The 19,891-nt window shown below is 38.8% G+C and overlaps 1 protein-coding gene across 1 annotated transcript in view; it reads right to left on the bottom strand.

Moving 5' to 3' along the window:
• ATP8A2 (ATPase phospholipid transporting 8A2) overlaps window positions 1-19,891 on the bottom strand; it is a 691,321-nt gene that overhangs the window by 167,085 nt on the left and 504,345 nt on the right. The window contains exon 36 of the mRNA XM_075592224.1: window positions 15,408-15,515. Coding sequence (XP_075448339.1) covers window positions 15,408-15,515 — 108 coding nt within the window. The remainder of the gene's footprint in view (window positions 1-15,407; window positions 15,516-19,891) is intronic.

Here is a 19,891-nt window from a genome sequence, read left to right as displayed (position 1 = left end):
CAATTTATTAATTGCAAGTCCACTTTTGTCGTTTATCTGCTGGAATGCCCGTGTGGTCTCCAGTATGTGGGCCGGACCTCGAGAAGTCTTAAGGTCCGCATACTGGAACACATAGGCAACATTAGGAGAAAAGTGGCAAATCACAGTGTACCATTGCACTTTAGTTTAGCCCATGGGGGTGACCCTAAGGGTTTGACCTATAGGGGAATAGAAATGGTGGCAGAAGACTGGAGGGGAGGAGACAGGCTAAAGCGCTTACGCCAAAGGGAAACTTTTTGGATTTATCAACTCAAAACCCTAACCCCAAACGGTCTAAATGTTGATCTAGACATGGCTGCGTTCGTGTGAAAGTGAATGGGAAAGCACAATTACACATATTCCCATTCATTGATCTGGGACTCTCTTTCGCTCTCTTTCTTCTTTCTTCTTTCTTTTCTTTTCTCGTCTCTTTTCGGAAACCTGCCCCCCCTCTAACGTCCCCTTTCCCCCCCCCCCTTTCTCTTTGCTTCCCCTGTCACTCACTTGATCCACTTACCAAAATATAGCAGTTGATTGGGGGAACAAGATAATAGATACACTGCGTTTCTTTCAACCTAACCCTGTTTTTTTGATTATAGATACACGGACAACCATCTACTGTGTATAAATCGCATTGGTAACTTAATTAAGTTCTAACTTGATCTTAAGTGAAAAATATGAATTTGAGCATAAAACCATTATTTTTAATTTTTTATGTTTATTTACACATAGGATTTCATTTAAACTTTTAGCTTTACACATGTTTTAAAGATATAATGAACAGTATGGGTCTTTTAACATACTTATTATTATCCTCAACTTCGATGTGAAATTAATTTTGTCCTAAATTTTCCAATAATAGCTATATGCATTTTTTAAGTTGCACTGTAATGTAATAAAATTTGTAATGTAATTGAATTTTAACTTGAGAAAGAAGAATGCCCTAGAATATCATTTATAGAATAGACATAGATATTTTATATTTATATGTATATTTTTTAGTGATTGCTAGGATGTTTTTAAGAGTATTTTATATCTGCATTAATTTTACTTATAACCAATGCTATATCATATTACCACATTTGATTAAGTCAGCAAATCTCCATTTTTAACGTTTCCCATAATGTTTTCCATAATATACTGCAGCCACTCTGCACATAAATTAGACACCAAAACCACAATGGGGGTATATCCCTTTAATGGGGAAAATAACTAAATGACCATGTTTAACCAATACATATGATTATGGGTCTATATAAGTTAAGAAGACCCCCACCAGTTTACATTTTGAGCCTGAGGAAGCCGTCCTGAACGGCGAAACGCGTTGCTCTAATTCACCACATCATTTTGGACATTGGAAGCCTCCGTAGCAAGTGGAAGCACAGCCGCGTCAGAAGTTCCCAGCACTTCTGAATCCGGACACGGAAGACAGCGTAGTTGGAAGGCGACCTGCAGCCACGCTGATAGGAGTGTCACGGGGTGCCTTAAACTTCATTTTGTGAGTTTTTTTTCCTGTTTATTTGTTGAATAAAACTTTAATTTTTACTGAGGACTGTCACTGACGCCCTGCTATTATTTTACCTCGCGCATCCTCGTTTCCTGAATCGGGGAGAGGGGGAGAATTGGAAGGAGTGAGGGAAGGGGAACCGCCAGCCAATATACTGCCCGCCAGCAGCTGAATACACGTTGCCACGGGAGACACCACGGACGGGTCTATCAGAGGCAACCCCATATTATTCTCTCCCAGGATTGAGCTTACACATGGCCGTGTAAGTTATATATGATTATTATTCTAAAGACCCCCCCCCCCCTCTATTTCCATCTGTACATTATCAGTCTTTTGGGCTAAGAAGCAGCTACCAGAAGCAAGATACCTTTACACATATGTGCTCACACAGGGCCGTGTGAGTATTTGATTATCAACTACTGTCATTTCATCACCACACCTTTATTAAACAGCTAGATATGCTATGAAGTCATCTTAGTACCGTTAATACAGGTCAATCTCCTCTAATCCCTTGCTCCCCCTTTTTTTCTCTTCGTTCTCCTACACCTTGAGGGTTTGGATACCCCTCTCTGGGGTCGAGCAGAGGAACTCATCGCAAGTTACGGATCCCGCTGTGAAAGACTACATCATTGGTTTTGGGATAAGTATTTTACTGTATTCTCTACCCTGCATTATTCTTAGGTAAGCGCCCGGTTTATCGTTTGCACTTCACCCACATTTGTTCCTTTTCCGGTAGCAGCACAACCTTTATTTTGGTGCAGGGTTCCAATTATGTCAGATATGGAGGTGGCGGAAATTCCCACCACCCCCATTGAAACCATAACGGAAATAGAAGTTACTCAAAGTGTATTTGAAAAAAGAGCACTGAGAAGTAATGACATGGAAAGCAGATTAAGCATTAAGGAAGAGATCAATGCTGAGGATATAATCAAAACAGAATTTGAGAAATTGGACAAGGCAATGAAAAAAGAACTTAGGATTTTATTAGACCACTCATATCTGAAAGAATACCTTAGGGTCTCGAGAATACCTCGAGGCCTGAGAGTATTCAAACCAGCATCATTTGACTTGGTAGAGATTGAGTATACGTGTATGTGGGAAAAGATCCTAGACACATGCAGTATAGATCTAATGAACTTATTAATTTCACACCACGAGATAACTTTACAAAATTTGGATGATGAGATCAATCAGATTAAAACCATTCTAGAACCACTTATGGAAAGCCCCTCCTTTAATTCCTTGAACCAAAAGCTCTCGAAGGAATTAGACTCATTAGAAAGAAACATTCTAGTAAATAAGAACAAAAAATTTGTAAGAGATGAGGAGGATTACAGGGAAGGGAAGCAGAGGAAATGGGATAAGTCTGCAACTAGGGACCAAAAGAATAGGGATAGAAGCAACTCCAACACAGGGAAAGAAAGAAGGACATCGTATAATCCCCAAGAATTGAAAAAGGAAAGCCCTAGCAAAAAGAGTCCGACAAAAACAACACATATCCCACCCCAAAAGAAACCTGTAGAAACAGAGAGAAAGGGGAATCCAGGAGGGAAAGGGCAGAATACACAGGATAGAGACAAAAGGAGAGACCCACACCCAGCAATAAGTAATCATTCAGAGAAGTATGCCCGACAAGATAGGGATAATGGGAGAAGAACGGACCATAGGTACCACACACATTATGATAGGAGGGACCAATATGAACCCCATTATTCTAGGGATACTAGGTATTACAAGCATGAATGGCGAGACAGAAGGGAGAGATCACCACGGTGGGAAAGATCACCAAGAAGGGAGAGATCCCCGAGGAGGGCTAGGGAAGAAAGGTCGAATGAAAGATACGACAATAGAAGGGAAAGAGGGGACCATAGGGACAATAGGCACGATCATGCGCTTCAGAAAAGCCCAATTTGGGAACGAACTGATAGGAGTAAGTTGGGAGTGTCTTTTTTAGACCAGGCACCAAAGTCACCAATAATCACACAGAACAGATACTCCATTCTGGACGATCCAGGGATATCAGGATCAGTGGAGGGGAAGGGAAAAAAAAGAACCAGAGAGGGAAAAGAGGAGGAAGAAAGCGCATCAAACAAACGAGCAATGCGTTAAGTAGTGTCTTCAATATCAGTACAAAAACATTGAATGAAGCAGAGGAGAAAGTTTTATCGAAGGGTCTAAACTTTGCACCCTCTAGAGGCCCAAGTGGCTTCGATCTGTTTGTGGACGCACAGAAATACTTACGCCAATTGACTGTTAAGCGTTTTTTCTTAAATAAAAATACAGTAACACAAGGAGATCAGGGTCTAGCTATTAACACAGAAACAGAAGTGGCCCCAAATGTACCTGATAAATTTGTTCATTCATCACTAAAAAATAAATCACATTTCTACCCTAGCCACTGTAAAGGACAATTTTTAGAAGTCTTTAACCAATTGGTGATGGACGATTTTGAGGATTTGGTAAATAAAAAAAGTAGACAGCATAATAACCTCAAAAAGGACGAGAGGGAAGCACTAAAAGCATTGTCAGAAGACAGAAGTATCACTATAAAACCAGCAGATAAGGGAGGTGGGGTGGTAGTGATGGACACACATTACTACCACACAGAGGCGTTACGCATCCTGAATGATCCTATTACATATGAGAAACTAGAGCAAGATCCGTCAAAAAAGTTTCAGGAGGAATTGTTGAACATTCTAATTGAAGCTAAGGATGTGGGGATTTTGGGTGAGAGAGAATACCAATATTTATTAAAATCACAACCAGTAAAGGCGGTATTTTACTTCTTACCCAAAATCCACAAAGACCGCCTTAGACCACCGGGGAGACCAATCATCTCAGGGATTGGGTCACTGACGCAAAACTTTTCGGAATATGTAGACCATTATCTTCAGAAGTATGCCACTAATGCAAGATCGTACCTAAGAGATACCCTACAGGTTCTAGGAGTTTTATCTGAGGTACAGTGGCAGACAGACTTCCTCTTGGTCACGTGTGATGTGACCTCACTTTATACCTCGATTAGGCATGAAGACGGATGTGAGGCAGTAAGGAATGCTTTAGAAGGAGATCCTTTAATCCCACTCGAACAGAAAACATTCTTAATTGATGGAATTAAGTTTATCCTAAGGCATAACCTCTTCTGGTTCGACGGCTCCATGTTCATACAAAAATGTGGGACCGCAATGGGGACTAGGTTTGCTCCCAGCTACGCAAATATTTTCATGGCACATTGGGAGGAGAAGAACATCTGGTCAGATAACCCCTTTGGAGCAAACCTAGTCCTCTGGAAGAGGTACATCGATGATGTGATCTTCATATGGCGTGGGAGCAAAGAAGATTTAAACCTTTTTCTAAGTCATATCAATGAGAATCAGGTAAACCTATCTTTTACATCTGAGATCAGTTCGACAAGTATTAACTTCCTAGATTTGACAATCTACATAGAGGATGGTCAAATCAAAACGAAGACTTTTTTCAAAGAGGTGGATGCGAATAACTTTATTTTACAGAACAGCTGCCACCATCCACAATGGCTAAAGAATATACCGTTTGGCCAACTACGCCGGATCAGGCGGAACTGTACTGAGGTAGGGGTGTTTAAGGAACAAGCTGTGATCCTAAAAAGCAAGTTTGAGGAAAGAGATTATGAACAGGGGGTTATAGAGAAGGCCCTAACGAAGACACTGGGACTATCAAGGGAGGAACTGTTGAAACCTAAACCAAAACCTAGGGTAGATAATGATAAAATCACAGTACCCTTTGTCACACGCTACAACACTGAAGCCAATAAAATATGTGATATTTTAAAAAAGCATTGGCACATTCTACGGAAGGATGTAATATTGAAAGACCACCTACCAGAAGCCCCACGCGTGATTTTTAGACGGGCGAACAATATAAAGATGCAATTAGTCCCCAGTGTTTATAGGAGGGAGGCTGTGGAGCAAACCACTAATTGGTTGCCCAAACCAGTGGGCTTTCACAACTGTTTCAGTTGTAAGGCGTGCAAACACGCGTCAAGAGATAAAACAAGCTTTATCTCGACAAAAACCAAGAAATCATTTAAAACAAAGCAATTTATTAATTGCAAGTCCACTTTTGTCGTTTATCTGCTGGAATGCCCGTGTGGTCTCCAGTATGTGGGCCGGACCTCGAGAAGTCTTAAGGTCCGCATACTGGAACACATAGGCAACATTAGGAGAAAAGTGGCAAATCACAGTGTACCATTGCACTTTAGTTTAGCCCATGGGGGTGACCCTAAGGGTTTGACCTATAGGGGAATAGAAATGGTGGCAGAAGACTGGAGGGGAGGAGACAGGCTAAAGCGCTTACGCCAAAGGGAAACTTTTTGGATTTATCAACTCAAAACCCTAACCCCAAACGGTCTAAATGTTGATCTAGACATGGCTGCGTTCGTGTGAAAGTGAATGGGAAAGCACAATTACACATATTCCCATTCATTGATCTGGGACTCTCTTTCGCTCTCTTTCTTCTTTCTTCTTTCTTTTCTTTTCTCGTCTCTTTTCGGAAACCTGCCCCCCCTCTAACGTCCCCTTTCCCCCCCCCCCTTTCTCTTTGCTTCCCCTGTCACTCACTTGATCCACTTACCAAAATATAGCAGTTGATTGGGGGAACAAGATAATAGATACACTGCGTTTCTTTCAACCTAACCCTGTTTTTTTGATTATAGATACACGGACAACCATCTACTGTGTATAAATCGCATTGGTAACTTAATTAAGTTCTAACTTGATCTTAAGTGAAAAATATGAATTTGAGCATAAAACCATTATTTTTAATTTTTTATGTTTATTTACACATAGGATTTCATTTAAACTTTTAGCTTTACACATGTTTTAAAGATATAATGAACAGTATGGGTCTTTTAACATACTTATTATTATCCTCAACTTCGATGTGAAATTAATTTTGTCCTAAATTTTCCAATAATAGCTATATGCATTTTTTAAGTTGCACTGTAATGTAATAAAATTTGTAATGTAATTGAATTTTAACTTGAGAAAGAAGAATGCCCTAGAATATCATTTATAGAATAGACATAGATATTTTATATTTATATGTATATTTTTTAGTGATTGCTAGGATGTTTTTAAGAGTATTTTATATCTGCATTAATTTTACTTATAACCAATGCTATATCATATTACCACATTTGATTAAGTCAGCAAATCTCCATTTTTAACGTTTCCCATAATGTTTTCCATAATATACTGCAGCCACTCTGCACATAAATTAGACACCAAAACCACAATGGGGGTATATCCCTTTAATGGGGAAAATAACTAAATGACCATGTTTAACCAATACATATGATTATGGGTCTATATAAGTTAAGAAGACCCCCACCAGTTTACATTTTGAGCCTGAGGAAGCCGTCCTGAACGGCGAAACGCGTTGCTCTAATTCACCACATCATTTTGGACATTGGAAGCCTCCGTAGCAAGTGGAAGCACAGCCGCGTCAGAAGTTCCCAGCACTTCTGAATCCGGACACGGAAGACAGCGTAGTTGGAAGGCGACCTGCAGCCACGCTGATAGGAGTGTCACGGGGTGCCTTAAACTTCATTTTGTGAGTTTTTTTTCCTGTTTATTTGTTGAATAAAACTTTAATTTTTACTGAGGACTGTCACTGACGCCCTGCTATTATTTTACCTCGCGCATCCTCGTTTCCTGAATCGGGGAGAGGGGGAGAATTGGAAGGAGTGAGGGAAGGGGAACCGCCAGCCAATATACTGCCCGCCAGCAGCTGAATACACGTTGCCACGGGAGACACCACGGACGGGTCTATCAGAGGCAACCCCATATTATTCTCTCCCAGGATTGAGCTTACACATGGCCGTGTAAGTTATATATGATTATTATTCTAAAGACCCCCCCCCCCCTCTATTTCCATCTGTACATTATCAGTCTTTTGGGCTAAGAAGCAGCTACCAGAAGCAAGATACCTTTACACATATGTGCTCACACAGGGCCGTGTGAGTATTTGATTATCAACTACTGTCATTTCATCACCACACCTTTATTAAACAGCTAGATATGCTATGAAGTCATCTTAGTACCGTTAATACAGGTCAATCTCCTCTAATCCCTTGCTCCCCCTTTTTTTCTCTTCATATTTAGATATATGTAAGTCCCCACTCAGCGATCGGCGCTTAGCAAAACAAAAAATCTATACTTATCCGCACGCTGAACTACCCGCAGCGCCCCCCCGCGCGCGTACAAGCCGGACACCCGGCGCTCATGCTTGGAGCGCTCTCCAAGCATGAGCGTGCTCAGCGCCAGCGGGGACTCAGCCTTAGTTATTCATGGCATCTATGAGTATAGAGTTTCAATCCAAAAAGTCAGAATTGTCTATCAAGAAAATCATGGTTCAATCTAGAAAAACCATAACCACTGATTACCACGGTTTTCTTCTACACATGTACCAAACTATCTAGCAAAGGAAAATATACACGCTTATAAAGTATTTTAAAGATAATCCACTACAAACGTAGGATAAAAATGTGTTATAAACCTTCAAGACTGCAGTCTAGAGCTATTAAGTGACAGTTGTATGTATAATAACTAAAGCATTTAAAAATATATATATATATATATTGCAATAACTATTTGATCTAGCTTTGAAAAAAATACACAGATGACCTCATAATAATAACAACAACAACAACAACAACAACAACTCAATAATATACCATACCAGTTTTAATATTTTTTTTTCATGTTTTTGTATAGCGCTGCAAGTTTTACGCAGCGCTTTACAGAGACATTTTGCAGACACAGGTCCCTGCCTGAGGCACAGGGAGATAAAGTGACTTGCTCAAGGTCACAAGGAGCGTACGCTGGGAATTGAACCAGGTTCAACCTGCTCCAAACGCAGTGCCAGTTAGTGTCTTTACTCACTGAGCCACTCCTTCTCCCCTGAATATGGCTCATTAAAATGACAGGAGAGTGAAGACGAGTCAAAATGGTAGCATTTCCTTTATTTTTGAAGTATTATCGATCCAATACTGATGCTAGATACTAGAGTTCTGCGAATGTCATCAAATGTGCTTTGCAAATTTTAAAAATGAAATCTTGCATTTTTGTGAAACTTTTATGAAAGTGCTAAAAATGGTCTACTTATCCACACAATTTCACTAACATGACAGTACATAAATGGCTGCAAAATATGTATATTTTTTTTTACAATTGTTTGGGTCACTATATTTTTTCTAAGAAGTTTAGATACACATGTAAAATACAACCACATCAATTCAGTGATATTAGGTAATATTAAGTTCGCTGATGCTGTTTTGTAAATGTCCAGTAAAAAAATTATGTAATTTGATTTTTATTGAGACAGGTGCAATAGTTGAGATAGCACATTACATGCATTCATAAAATAATTCAGGACAAATATAATGAACTACACAAAAGGCTTGCATGTAAAGGGTGTGCGGGCGGAATCCAATAATGCAGGGGTGCCCAACTCCAGTCCTTAAGCCCCCCCAACAGGTAAGGTTTCCAGGATATCCCTACTTCAGCACAGGTGGCTCAGAGGCTCAGCCGAAGACTGTGCTGAAGCAGGGACTGACTGAGCCACCTGTGCTGAAGCAGGGATGTCCTGAAAACAAATATGTAAACAATAAATAGTGTCTGTAACGCAACATATGGCTTACATGGTCATTTAAGCTCTCCGCTAACCTGCTGAAATTCAGAATGATACACCTATCCTTTTATCTTTTTTATTGTTGTTTTTAAAACAAGACCAAGTTAGCAAACAGCTAAACGTAAACTTGAACATACAGTTAAACATATACATTTATAAACGTTCACACCGTTTCATTATTTTGAACAAAAGAGATACAATGTATTTTACCATTCATATCTCAGATATGCTTCTAAATATTCCTTTGTCTGTATGAAGGATTCGAGTATTACATCCCTTATTTCGTTCGTTCATTTTACAATGTAAGGATACCATTTTTCCAGGAATGTCCCTGCCTTGAGCTCCCTGTCAATCATGAAATCGAATCTCTACATATTCATTATATCGAACAGAATATCTGAGAGTTGAGCTACTGTAGGTGGTTTAGGTTTCAACCAATTTGTCAAAAGGGTTTTCTTTGCTGACAGTATAATTAAGCCAATTAGCTTTCTATTGGTTGAACGTATATCAGTCCAATAAGATTGGAATATGGTGAATTCTCAACGATAAACTTAGCAACTTATTTATATACAGTAAGTAATCGTTTTTTTCCCCGAAAAGCTCTGATCTTCCTACAGCACCAGGTGCAGAGCGTAACATCAGCTTTGATGTCACCACATTTCAAACAAGAGCTTGATGACTTTACATGAACGTTACTGTAGTTACATGGAGAAATAAAGGGCCTCTGAAAGAATGTAAATTGAAGTTTACATACAGTAGGTCAGCTGAGATCTTTAACAATGACTTCTATATCACTGCCTGTAAAATCTGTGGTCTATTTAGACAGTAGCTTAGCCCAGATACATTCTTGCCGGCCTCTTTAAGCAAGTCATTGATCAGTAATGTTGAGACTCTTAAAACGGGGACTAAACTGTTTCCCTTGGGGAGGTCCGGCACACTATATAATAGATTGAAGATATACTGTAGGTGGATATTCTCGTAGCTGCGTGAAGTGCATATCCATGTGTAAAAGAGCCATTTTGCTCGGATATGCAGGTTCCTGTATTCTGGAAGCCATTCTCGCACGTTCTAACCGCACAAGAGAATTTTTTAGACGCTGTTTCATTTTGGTTCTGCAAATCTGGGCGGTATGACAAAAAGGGCTCAAACTCGCAATTTTTGAAAACTCGCTGGAATTTTGTAGCTCCGTTAACCAAAGAAAATAACCCCTTCAGATAACACATGTTTATTTTAGTCTCAATAGATGTGGAATTGAATAATTACAAGCCATACAGCCTATTTCAGCTTTGCTGTGCATGCACTTAATTAATATGCCCAGGGCCGCTGACAGGGGGGGGCGGGAGAGCCGGGCCTGGTGCCTTGCTCTCTCATGGCTGTGGGTCTCTCTCCCTCCCTGACTGTCCCATGCTGAGCTTCTGATGCTGGTGCGTGCTCTGCTTCTCTGATGTCGGTGCGCACTGGAAGCTGAGCCCAGCTTGCTTCCGGTGCACAATGGCATGAGAGGGAGGTCTGGCGTGCGCCAGCGTCAGAAGATCAGCGTGAGACAATTAGTGAGGGAGGCCCACAGCTGGAGGAGAGCTGGGGCCCAGTGGTGGCAACAGCAACTAAAGGACTGGTAGCCCCCCCATCCCCCGGGACCCCACCCCCCGCAACCACCGAGACCTGAGATGATCCCCAATGTAAGTTTGTATTTTATATGTATTTGGTGGGTGTTTTTTCTTTAAATATGTATTTGGGGGTGAGGGGTTTATATGTATTCAGGGTTGGGGGGATATATGCATTTAAGGGATGTTTTTTTATATATGTATTTGGGGGTTGGGTTTTTTATATATGTATTTGGGGGTTGGGTTTTTTATATATGTATTTGGGGGTTGGGTTTTTTATATATGTATTTGGGGGTGGGTTTTTCTTTTATATGCATTTGGGGTGGAGTTTTTTTATATGTATGTGGGGGTGTTTTTTTAATGTATTTGTTTTTTTAAATGTATTTGGGGCCTGGGGGGTTATATGTATATGGGGGGGGGTTGGATTTTTTATATATGTATTTTGTGGGGAGATTGTTTGAGGGGATAATGAGTGATAGAGGTGGGATATCTAATTGATAGAGGTGGGGAGAGTGCACAAAAGGAGTGTAAGAGAGGGAGGGAGTGAGGAAAAGAGGGAGTAAGAGTGAGACGCAGCGGGAGGGATTGAGTGAGAGTGGAGTAATTGATGGAGGAGGGAGAAGAGTGAGAGGGGGTGAGTGAGGTAGAGAGGGCGTGAGACCGAGGGGAGAGAAATAAAGGGGGCTCGCAAGGTGTGAAATGGGGGGGGGGGCTTGCAAGACCGCCAAAATGGGGGGGCCCGGTCGTAACTCTAGTCCCGGGCCATGAAAATCTGCCTGCGGCCCTGAATATGCCTAGTTAACTATATAATTTCTGCCCTTCTACAGTACTGGCTAGCTTGTGATGTACATTGCTGAAGACATTTTAACCCCTATATAATAAGTATTACACACAAATACATTCATATGAACTACCTGCCACATGACATGCCTGATTGTCTCATTAAATGGCCGGTGTCCTAATTCAAAGGCACGTGGCCCAAATACTGTAGCTGTCTATTGAAACATCGATTTTATGAGCTTAAATATGAATACATGGGTCCTCATGGAGTAGTAGTAGACATCATTGGGATCTGTCTTTGGATAATAATGATTTCATACTTTGGAATGTACCATTGGGCTATATTATTTATTAAAATATGAAGCATACGTGTGTATATATAGTTATTATATACTGCAGGTTAAATATTAGCAATGAAGAAGCTACAAACCACATCTTTGGACATCATAAACAGTTTGCATGCTCCTTTTAAACATAAGCTAAAAAAGTATTGCTATTTCACTTCATATTGTTAACATGTTATTATTTGATGTTATTGGAGAAGAAAGCCCTTTCTTAAAATGTAACGTCAGATTTCAGGACCATGGGGGTGCAAATAACTAATTTCTTCAATGACCTATTTCATTTTTTTAAACCATTTAAGAACTCCATATGATTTTGATCTTTTAAGCATATTTGTTATTTCAAAATATGAAGCACTTTATGTAGGGGAACAACAGTTCCGTAAATATAATACAACCACAATTTTTTAACTGAAATTTTGGTTTAAATCACGTTATTCGTGAATAAGTGAATATAAGGCGCTAACAACTTAAATACATATAATAGTGATACGTGCAAGTGCAATAATAATTAATATTAGTGCTCTAATAATAAGAAACCCTGCTCAAACCCTCTGGTAGAACCTGTTTCCAGGGTTCCAAGTAGAAAGATGTGTTTCAAACAATCCAGGAGGGATTAAATCACGTTATTGCCAATATTAAAATTATGTTAGTTATGCTACAAACCAAAACAAAGTACAATCCGAGCGGATTGGCTGTTTAACTGCGTGGAATGTCAATTTTAATAGAAGGAATGTAAACAATGCAATTTGTGATACTGGATATGGTTAGTTGTAAAGTTTTATTCTGCTACTTGTGTCTTCCTTGCCGGCACAAGAAGACATTTTTATTGGAAAGGGCACTTTTCTCTCTCCTAGTATCAAAGGGGAGAATATTAGGTTAAGTTTGTCTATGAAGGTATATATTGTATAGATCATATGCCTGATCTATTCCTATTAGCACTGGCTTCTTGCATGTCTCCTGCCGTGAATTTGGGATTACTTCTAAATGACAAAAACGATGAAATATTAGGTTGGAGTTTCAATTTACAGTACGTCTAATAATTTTCCATGCTCTTAATGTATCTAAAAAGAGAATATCGCCTTCAATGTTTTCAGGTAGGGAAGCCAGGGTAGCTTGTGGTAAATATGAAAGCGACATTAGTAGGAATACAATTGAAGCCTCTAATTGAAAATTAGTATAAATTGAAAGATTGCATACCCAATGACATGCAAAGTTGAAATCCTCAATGCTGGGGAAATAGGTGCCTGCTAATTCTTTATCTGCCCAAAATCTACTATGTTTCTTATTGTTTCACACACAATTTGTGAGTAGACTCTTAATAAACCTGATGCCCTTTTTAAATTAACAAATAACGCATTGGAGGTATTAACATTTGGGGAATTAGTTCATCTTCACCAATGAAATTCTACCAAATAAAGAAATTAGAGATTTCCATTTCTCTAAATATGACTTGATCTTTCTAATGATAGGAAGGTAGTTAAAGAATAAAGCTTTGAGACATTTTGTGAAACAATTATGTCTCATTACTGAGTGTGATCCTAATCTGGTATCAACTTCTAATTCCCTTAAACCACAAAATCTCAGATTTCTGTAAATGTATTTTGTAACCATAAAGCGTCAAAGGTAGAAATTAATTCCATAATGCTTGAAATGTATCTAACCGGGTTTAAGAAGAGCATCATATCATCTGCATATAAGGCTTTTCGTGAACTTTTCGTGCCCTGATTTGGAGGCCAGGTTAGAGTGCGAGGTCAAATAAGATTGGGGATAGAGGACACCCTTTCCTGGTACCACTTTGTAGACTGAAACCATTTTGATCTACCTGTGTAGTTGTAATAGTTGCTAAAGCATTTTGTAAAGACCTTTGACGGCTCCCAAAAATGGATCAATTATACCAAAACAGATTGTGTTAAACAGATGAATCCAAGCTACAGTATCATGTCAAAAGCTTTTTCAGCATCTAAGCTTACAATGCATGCAGATTCCAATACATTTGTACATAGAGCAATAGGGTATGTGGAGGTGGCAATAATTACCTGACATATAATTGTACAAACATCACTTTTTTGTAGCAATACCTTTCTTAATTTTGGAAAACCAATTTAAAGCAAGTTAAAAAATTAAGAGCATTGTGGATTCAGTTGGAAAGCATCTTTTCCCCCACAATTATTTGTGGACTAAAGACGCTAAATTAATTACATTTTATTAACATTTCTTATCTTCAATAATAATTCTGATACCTAATATGATACTACTTACAGGTAAAAGGGAGTTCATGAAAAGGTACTTAGTTCTTTACGAATCAATTAAATTGTCACACAGAAGCAAATATTAAACTCCTCTGTCTTAAAACAAATCTTAAGTCTAATGCATCAAACTAAAAAAATAAATGACATTTGATGCAAAAACCTAAGCACAAAATATTGGTGGGCAACATGGCATTAGCACATTTTGCTTGGCAGATAACCCTCCATTTGTTCATTTGTTTTGTGGTGATACCTTTCAGTGGACCAACATGATATAGCTGTGTACAAGATGCTCTGCTGCAACAAATCCATACTTCTCTAGTACCAATACAGCTGCTACATCTCTGCATTGCCTTTCTATGTTGGCAAATTGCTATACATTTTAAAAACATTTTTGAGGGCATGTTAATGGTCTTAACGGCTGCATACAGTAAGTATTTTCCTCATCAGGGAAACATTTTTGTAAAGTTTTGGAAGATAAACGTAACACAAGGTGTTAATGACATCTACACAAGTGAAAAGCATGACCTAATGAAAGGGGTTTCGCTCTCTGAACTTTGTGCACTAAACATCTTTGATTTCAAAATAACGGTTAAGAATATCTTCAGATACTGTGACAATTTGAGTGTGGCAATCCACTTTTCTATATTGAAGATGTATTTTCCAGCACCATTTAAAGCAGCAGTTCAAGCAATATCTTACGTGTGTTTTTAATAAATCAGTTCTGTACTATGAGAAAATACTTGTAGCATTTAAAAAAAAAAATGTTTTAAAGACATTTTTAATGCTTCTAATGTAGGAAGGAAGCATTTCCAAAGTGACAGCCCCCGTCCCCTTCCCCTTCTGATAGGCTCTGGCTCATGAGTCCCACCCTCTCTCTAGCAGTGAACCAATTGTATCTATTAACTGCCCAGTCAATCATATTCCAGGAACTACATTGCCCAAAATGCTGTGCAAGAATTGAATTAAATAACCCTGAGCAAGCGATCGATTATAGGAGAACGGATCGATCTGCAGCTGAGCTAATCACTTGTCAGTGTGCAGATTGTATTGATGCACATATTGAAAGGGAAAAAAAAAATATATATATTTTTTAAAACGGCAGCTTGAAGTGCAGCTTTAACAACAATACGCTTCATAATGCTTAACTGTGTGTGCAAGTGTCTGCTTTTCCTTTCAATTAAGCAAATAAATCAGATTCACACTGGAGCAATTTCTAAAAATCTAATAAACATACCTGTCCAAGCATATCGGGTGCAATGGGGATAGTTGGCCAGATTGCAGAGTAGACTCCAAAAAATACCAGCCACATCAGCATGCTTCCCCAAACTGCCAGGTGACTAAACTGTAAGGTAAACACAATATACTGTTTAAACTATTTTCTTCCCAACACAAACTTATATACATGGATCAGCAACACACAACAATATTTCTATGTAGAAAAGTGTATTAACGCAGAAAGACGATCACCATCGTCTTACCAACAAGAATCCCCTACTCTAAAAGATATTCAAAAACAAAATACCCGGGGCACAAAACACAGAGATTGTTACTGAAAAGTGAAACTTATATACTAGTGTGGTACAGTGTGATTTAACTATCGACTTTCCCTATGTTCTAAATGCAGCCCCTAATATATGAGGAATTCTTTGAATTGTCCTTTACCAAATAAAAATCTTCAAACAAATGGGCGGAGGTAAAAGGGAATGGGAAGAAAAAAGAAATAAAATATTGTGTAGTGTTGTTATTAGTTAAAAAAAAATACAAATTAAGTAGCCTTTTGGTTTGTGTCTTTCTGCTGTCTCCTTACCACCTTACCACCTTTCTCCACTTCTCCAAAATGTGGCCTTCCAAACCAACCTCAGGAAGACATCCACAAACATAGAAGACACATCTTGTGTTATATGTTGTACATCACAATACAATTACTTTAGTAACAGCAGAGTCACATCGTGACTATCGTCTTCTCACTAACGGAACGCTAGCGCACAATACCACTTCAAGGTTCCTCACAAGCTAAATGTATTGAACTCCTGGCTGATCTCACCAGTCGCTGGACATCAGTCCCCAGTCTCCGCTCCTTTCTTTCCTACGCGTTTTGCAGCCAAATATTTCAGCTTCTTCCGGGATGAATTCACCAATCGTTCCCTGGGCTCCCATATTTTATTAACCCCTTCTTTTCCCTATTAAATGCTTATATACACAATTATTTTATGTATGTGTGTATATCTTTATTATATAGCACCATCCATGTACATAGCGCTTTACAGCAGTAACATACAGTACGTGATGTAATCAGAATAAGCATTTCATACATAAAAGTAGATATTAGGAAAAGAAGTCCCTGCCCCAAAGAGCTTACAATCTAGGTGGCAAGTAGGGAGAACTTATAGGGACATTAGGGGTGTGTTATAGTAAGTGCATCTGCAAGGGGTCATGGTAAATGCATATAAGATGTATAGTATCAGCCAGCGGAGCTACCCAAATGCTTCATTAAAGAGGTGTGTTTTAAGGTCGGCCTTAAAGGTGGAGAGAGAGGGTGCTAGTTGGATATTACGAGGAAAGGCATTCCAGAGGTGTGGGGCAGTGAGTGAGAGGTTTTAGGCAGGAACGTGCTTTAGCTACAAAAGGGGCAGACAGAAGACATCCTTGAGCAAAACGCAAAAGTAGGGCAGGTATATAGCGAGAAATTAGTTCCGAGATGTAAGGAGGGGCCTTTTATGTTGACCACGTCATCACGAGGACTTGTTGGCCGACCGGTGTAATTCTGAGCAATGTGGTGCTATTCTGGGGGAACCCAAGTTCCTGAGCCCCTTGCTGTTTAACGCAATGGATGCTCTTTAAATGGTGTGATCTTATTTTATATGCTTGTTATGCATACTTACCTTTATTAAATTAATTTATACCCTTTTAGTCTCTCGTGCGATCCTCTTCTCTGATCTCTTTTTCCAAGACCTCAGTTCGAGGACTACCCTGGGGCAAGTTTGGAGCGGCTGCCTAACAATAGGAAGCTGCAAGGAGAAGTTCATCTCACTGTTACTAACAAACTATATTTTCTACACGGAGCAATATTCTTGAGCTGTAAGGAGGGGCAGATGTGGGTATAGCCTTAAAATAGAGGAGAATTTTGAAAGGAATACAGGATTTAATTGGAAGCCAGGGGAGGGATTTCAACAGGAGAGACCCTGAGATAGATTTAGGATATATATATACATATACCTTCATTTATGTGTACCTGGACACAATCTACTTCTGTGTGTGTGGTGTGTGTGTGTGTGTGTGTGTGTGTGTGTGTGTGTGTGTGTGTATATATATATATATATTATATATAAATATGCATAGGTGTAAATCAAATACATTCATTACAGTAGTCTTTATAGGCACCAGATATATACAATGTGTTTGAAAGAAACGATATAAAAATCTATTTGATATATTAATAAACATAAAATAAAAATTAAACCAACTTTTATTAATCATCTAAATAATAATATAAAATATGTGGTTTGTATTAAAATGGAATGTGTAAAAGTAAATGCTTTTCATGTATTTTTATAAAAAATATCTATAACATTCACAAATGTACAAATCTTTCTATTATAAATACAGTAAAATGACAAAAAAGATTGATTCCAACCATAAAAAACATATACAGAATTATGACTTTAAAAAACATCCTAAATCTAATTCAACGTTGAGACCATTAGGGACTAGTATTTTTAATTTATATAACTATACTGTTTCTCACTGAGAAGTGAAATTTAGCCTGTCACCTCCTCTCCAATTGTATGTGAATACATTGGTTATATAATCCCCTCTCTATAACAACAACAATTATATATATATTTGGAATTTGCATGAGTATCACTCGCACATATGATACATGAAGATATTTCAATGAGATGTTTCTTCCCTTCCTTATATATCTGATAACATGGGTAAAAAATCCTGGTCACCTGTGTTTCATGCGGATGCTTGTCATATGATCTCCCTTCTCTGCAGGGGCTTCTGGGAGTTTTAGTACTGTGTACCCTCTTTACCTACAGTAGCTCAAAAGGAGTGTACTTCGAGGTGATTTATTTATGCAGTGATGCTCAGTCTCTCATTACCTTTTCGAGTGCTGGACTCATGCACAATAGGTTCAACAATTTCCTCCAATTTTTCCTCAATAATCTGATTTATTTATTTTGTCTGTTTTTTTACAAGAGTTGTTTGATTACCATCATCTATGTATACTTTGCAGGGTTGCATACGTGTATATGTGTGTTTAAACATATACACACATTTCTTTAATTATTTCATGTATTTTGTTGAATATTAAATAATTTTAGCATTTAAACAATTTATTTTATTAAATAATGTACCTGGATTATGCTTTCAAAATACTTTATATTTACGGATACTGTCTGGCAGTATCATTTTGATACATTTTTGTAATTATATTGGTTGTAGTTACTAAATAAAACCTCTCTTTTTTGTGGTTGCTCTGTGTGCAATCTATTGTTACATTATTTCACCTGTTGATACAACTGAGTACAAACTAATTACAATAATAGTCCCAATTAGGGGGACCCTATATGTACTTCATGGCCACCCCTGATGAAGTGGCCGAGCACCATGAAAAATGTAAGCTGGCTCACACACAACAAACCAAAACACAGCGCACAACGCTCATCGTGAAATGTGTAAAAAAACAATGTTTATAAATTAAAAGGTTTCAAGGTTCTGCGTACATCAAAATAGTAAAATACAGGCACAGAATGCTACAATGTAGCTGTTACCACTTGCAGAGAACTGGAATAGGACCGCACAGGAACGAAGTCGTCAGGTATCTTTCTCACGTCATTCGTCTAGGACCATTATGGGTTAACAGCCGCCATCCAGCCGATTACAGTATACAGTACAGTATGTAAATATCCTGGTTGACCTAGTGTTAGCATGTAGGTACATTTCCATTCAACGTAAAGGGAGGTACAAGGCTTGTTACTTGCCCACCCCCAAAGAAGATCCCACGGGAACGAAATGCACGTCAGGTAGAGATTTCACAGTGACTTCATTAACGCGACCGAAATGCTAGCTTCGGTCACAACAGGCAGAATTACCAGCTAAAGTTATTAGACACTTACCGATTTAGCAAGCTAAACTATGATGTGGGCCCCCGAAGGCAGCCACTTGCATCAGTCAGTTGGTAGTGTTTCATTTCGCCTCTTATTATATTGGCTTTTTGTTTCCACTAACGGAGCAGTTTACAATCCACCCTTCCTTTGTAAGTAAGGTCTGGAATATATACAGAGCAATCGGGGGTCAACGTTATACTTTAACCCGACCCCAATACTAATGGGGGCAATGTGGAATATAGATTTGCTTGTTAGATATCTCACATAAGTATTGTATTCCTGGTGGTTTGGAGGAAGACTGTTATATATAGGACTATTCAACTGCATACACGCCTCTGACATAAGGTAGCTAATATTATTTCGCTAGGTCTCGGTCAAAACCGATAAAATGACTAGTGAGAGCTACTTGAGGTTTGTCTATTTAGCTAGCTAATCTATGATGTGGGTCCCTGAAGGCAGCCACCATCATTAATCAGCTGTTAGAGTGTTTCATGTAGCCTCTGATCACATCGGCTCTTGTCTCACTCACAAAGTGTATCCTACAATTCACCCCGATTTCAAGACTGTCAGGGGTGATATGAGACATACATTCACTGAACAGATT

The sequence above is a fragment of the Ascaphus truei genome, chromosome 3, assembly GCF_040206685.1.
Source record: "Ascaphus truei isolate aAscTru1 chromosome 3, aAscTru1.hap1, whole genome shotgun sequence".
NCBI lineage: Eukaryota > Metazoa > Chordata > Amphibia > Anura > Ascaphidae > Ascaphus > Ascaphus truei.
The sequence above is the reverse complement of the archived record's forward strand: the minus strand, read 5'-3'. Positions and strand labels throughout refer to the sequence as shown.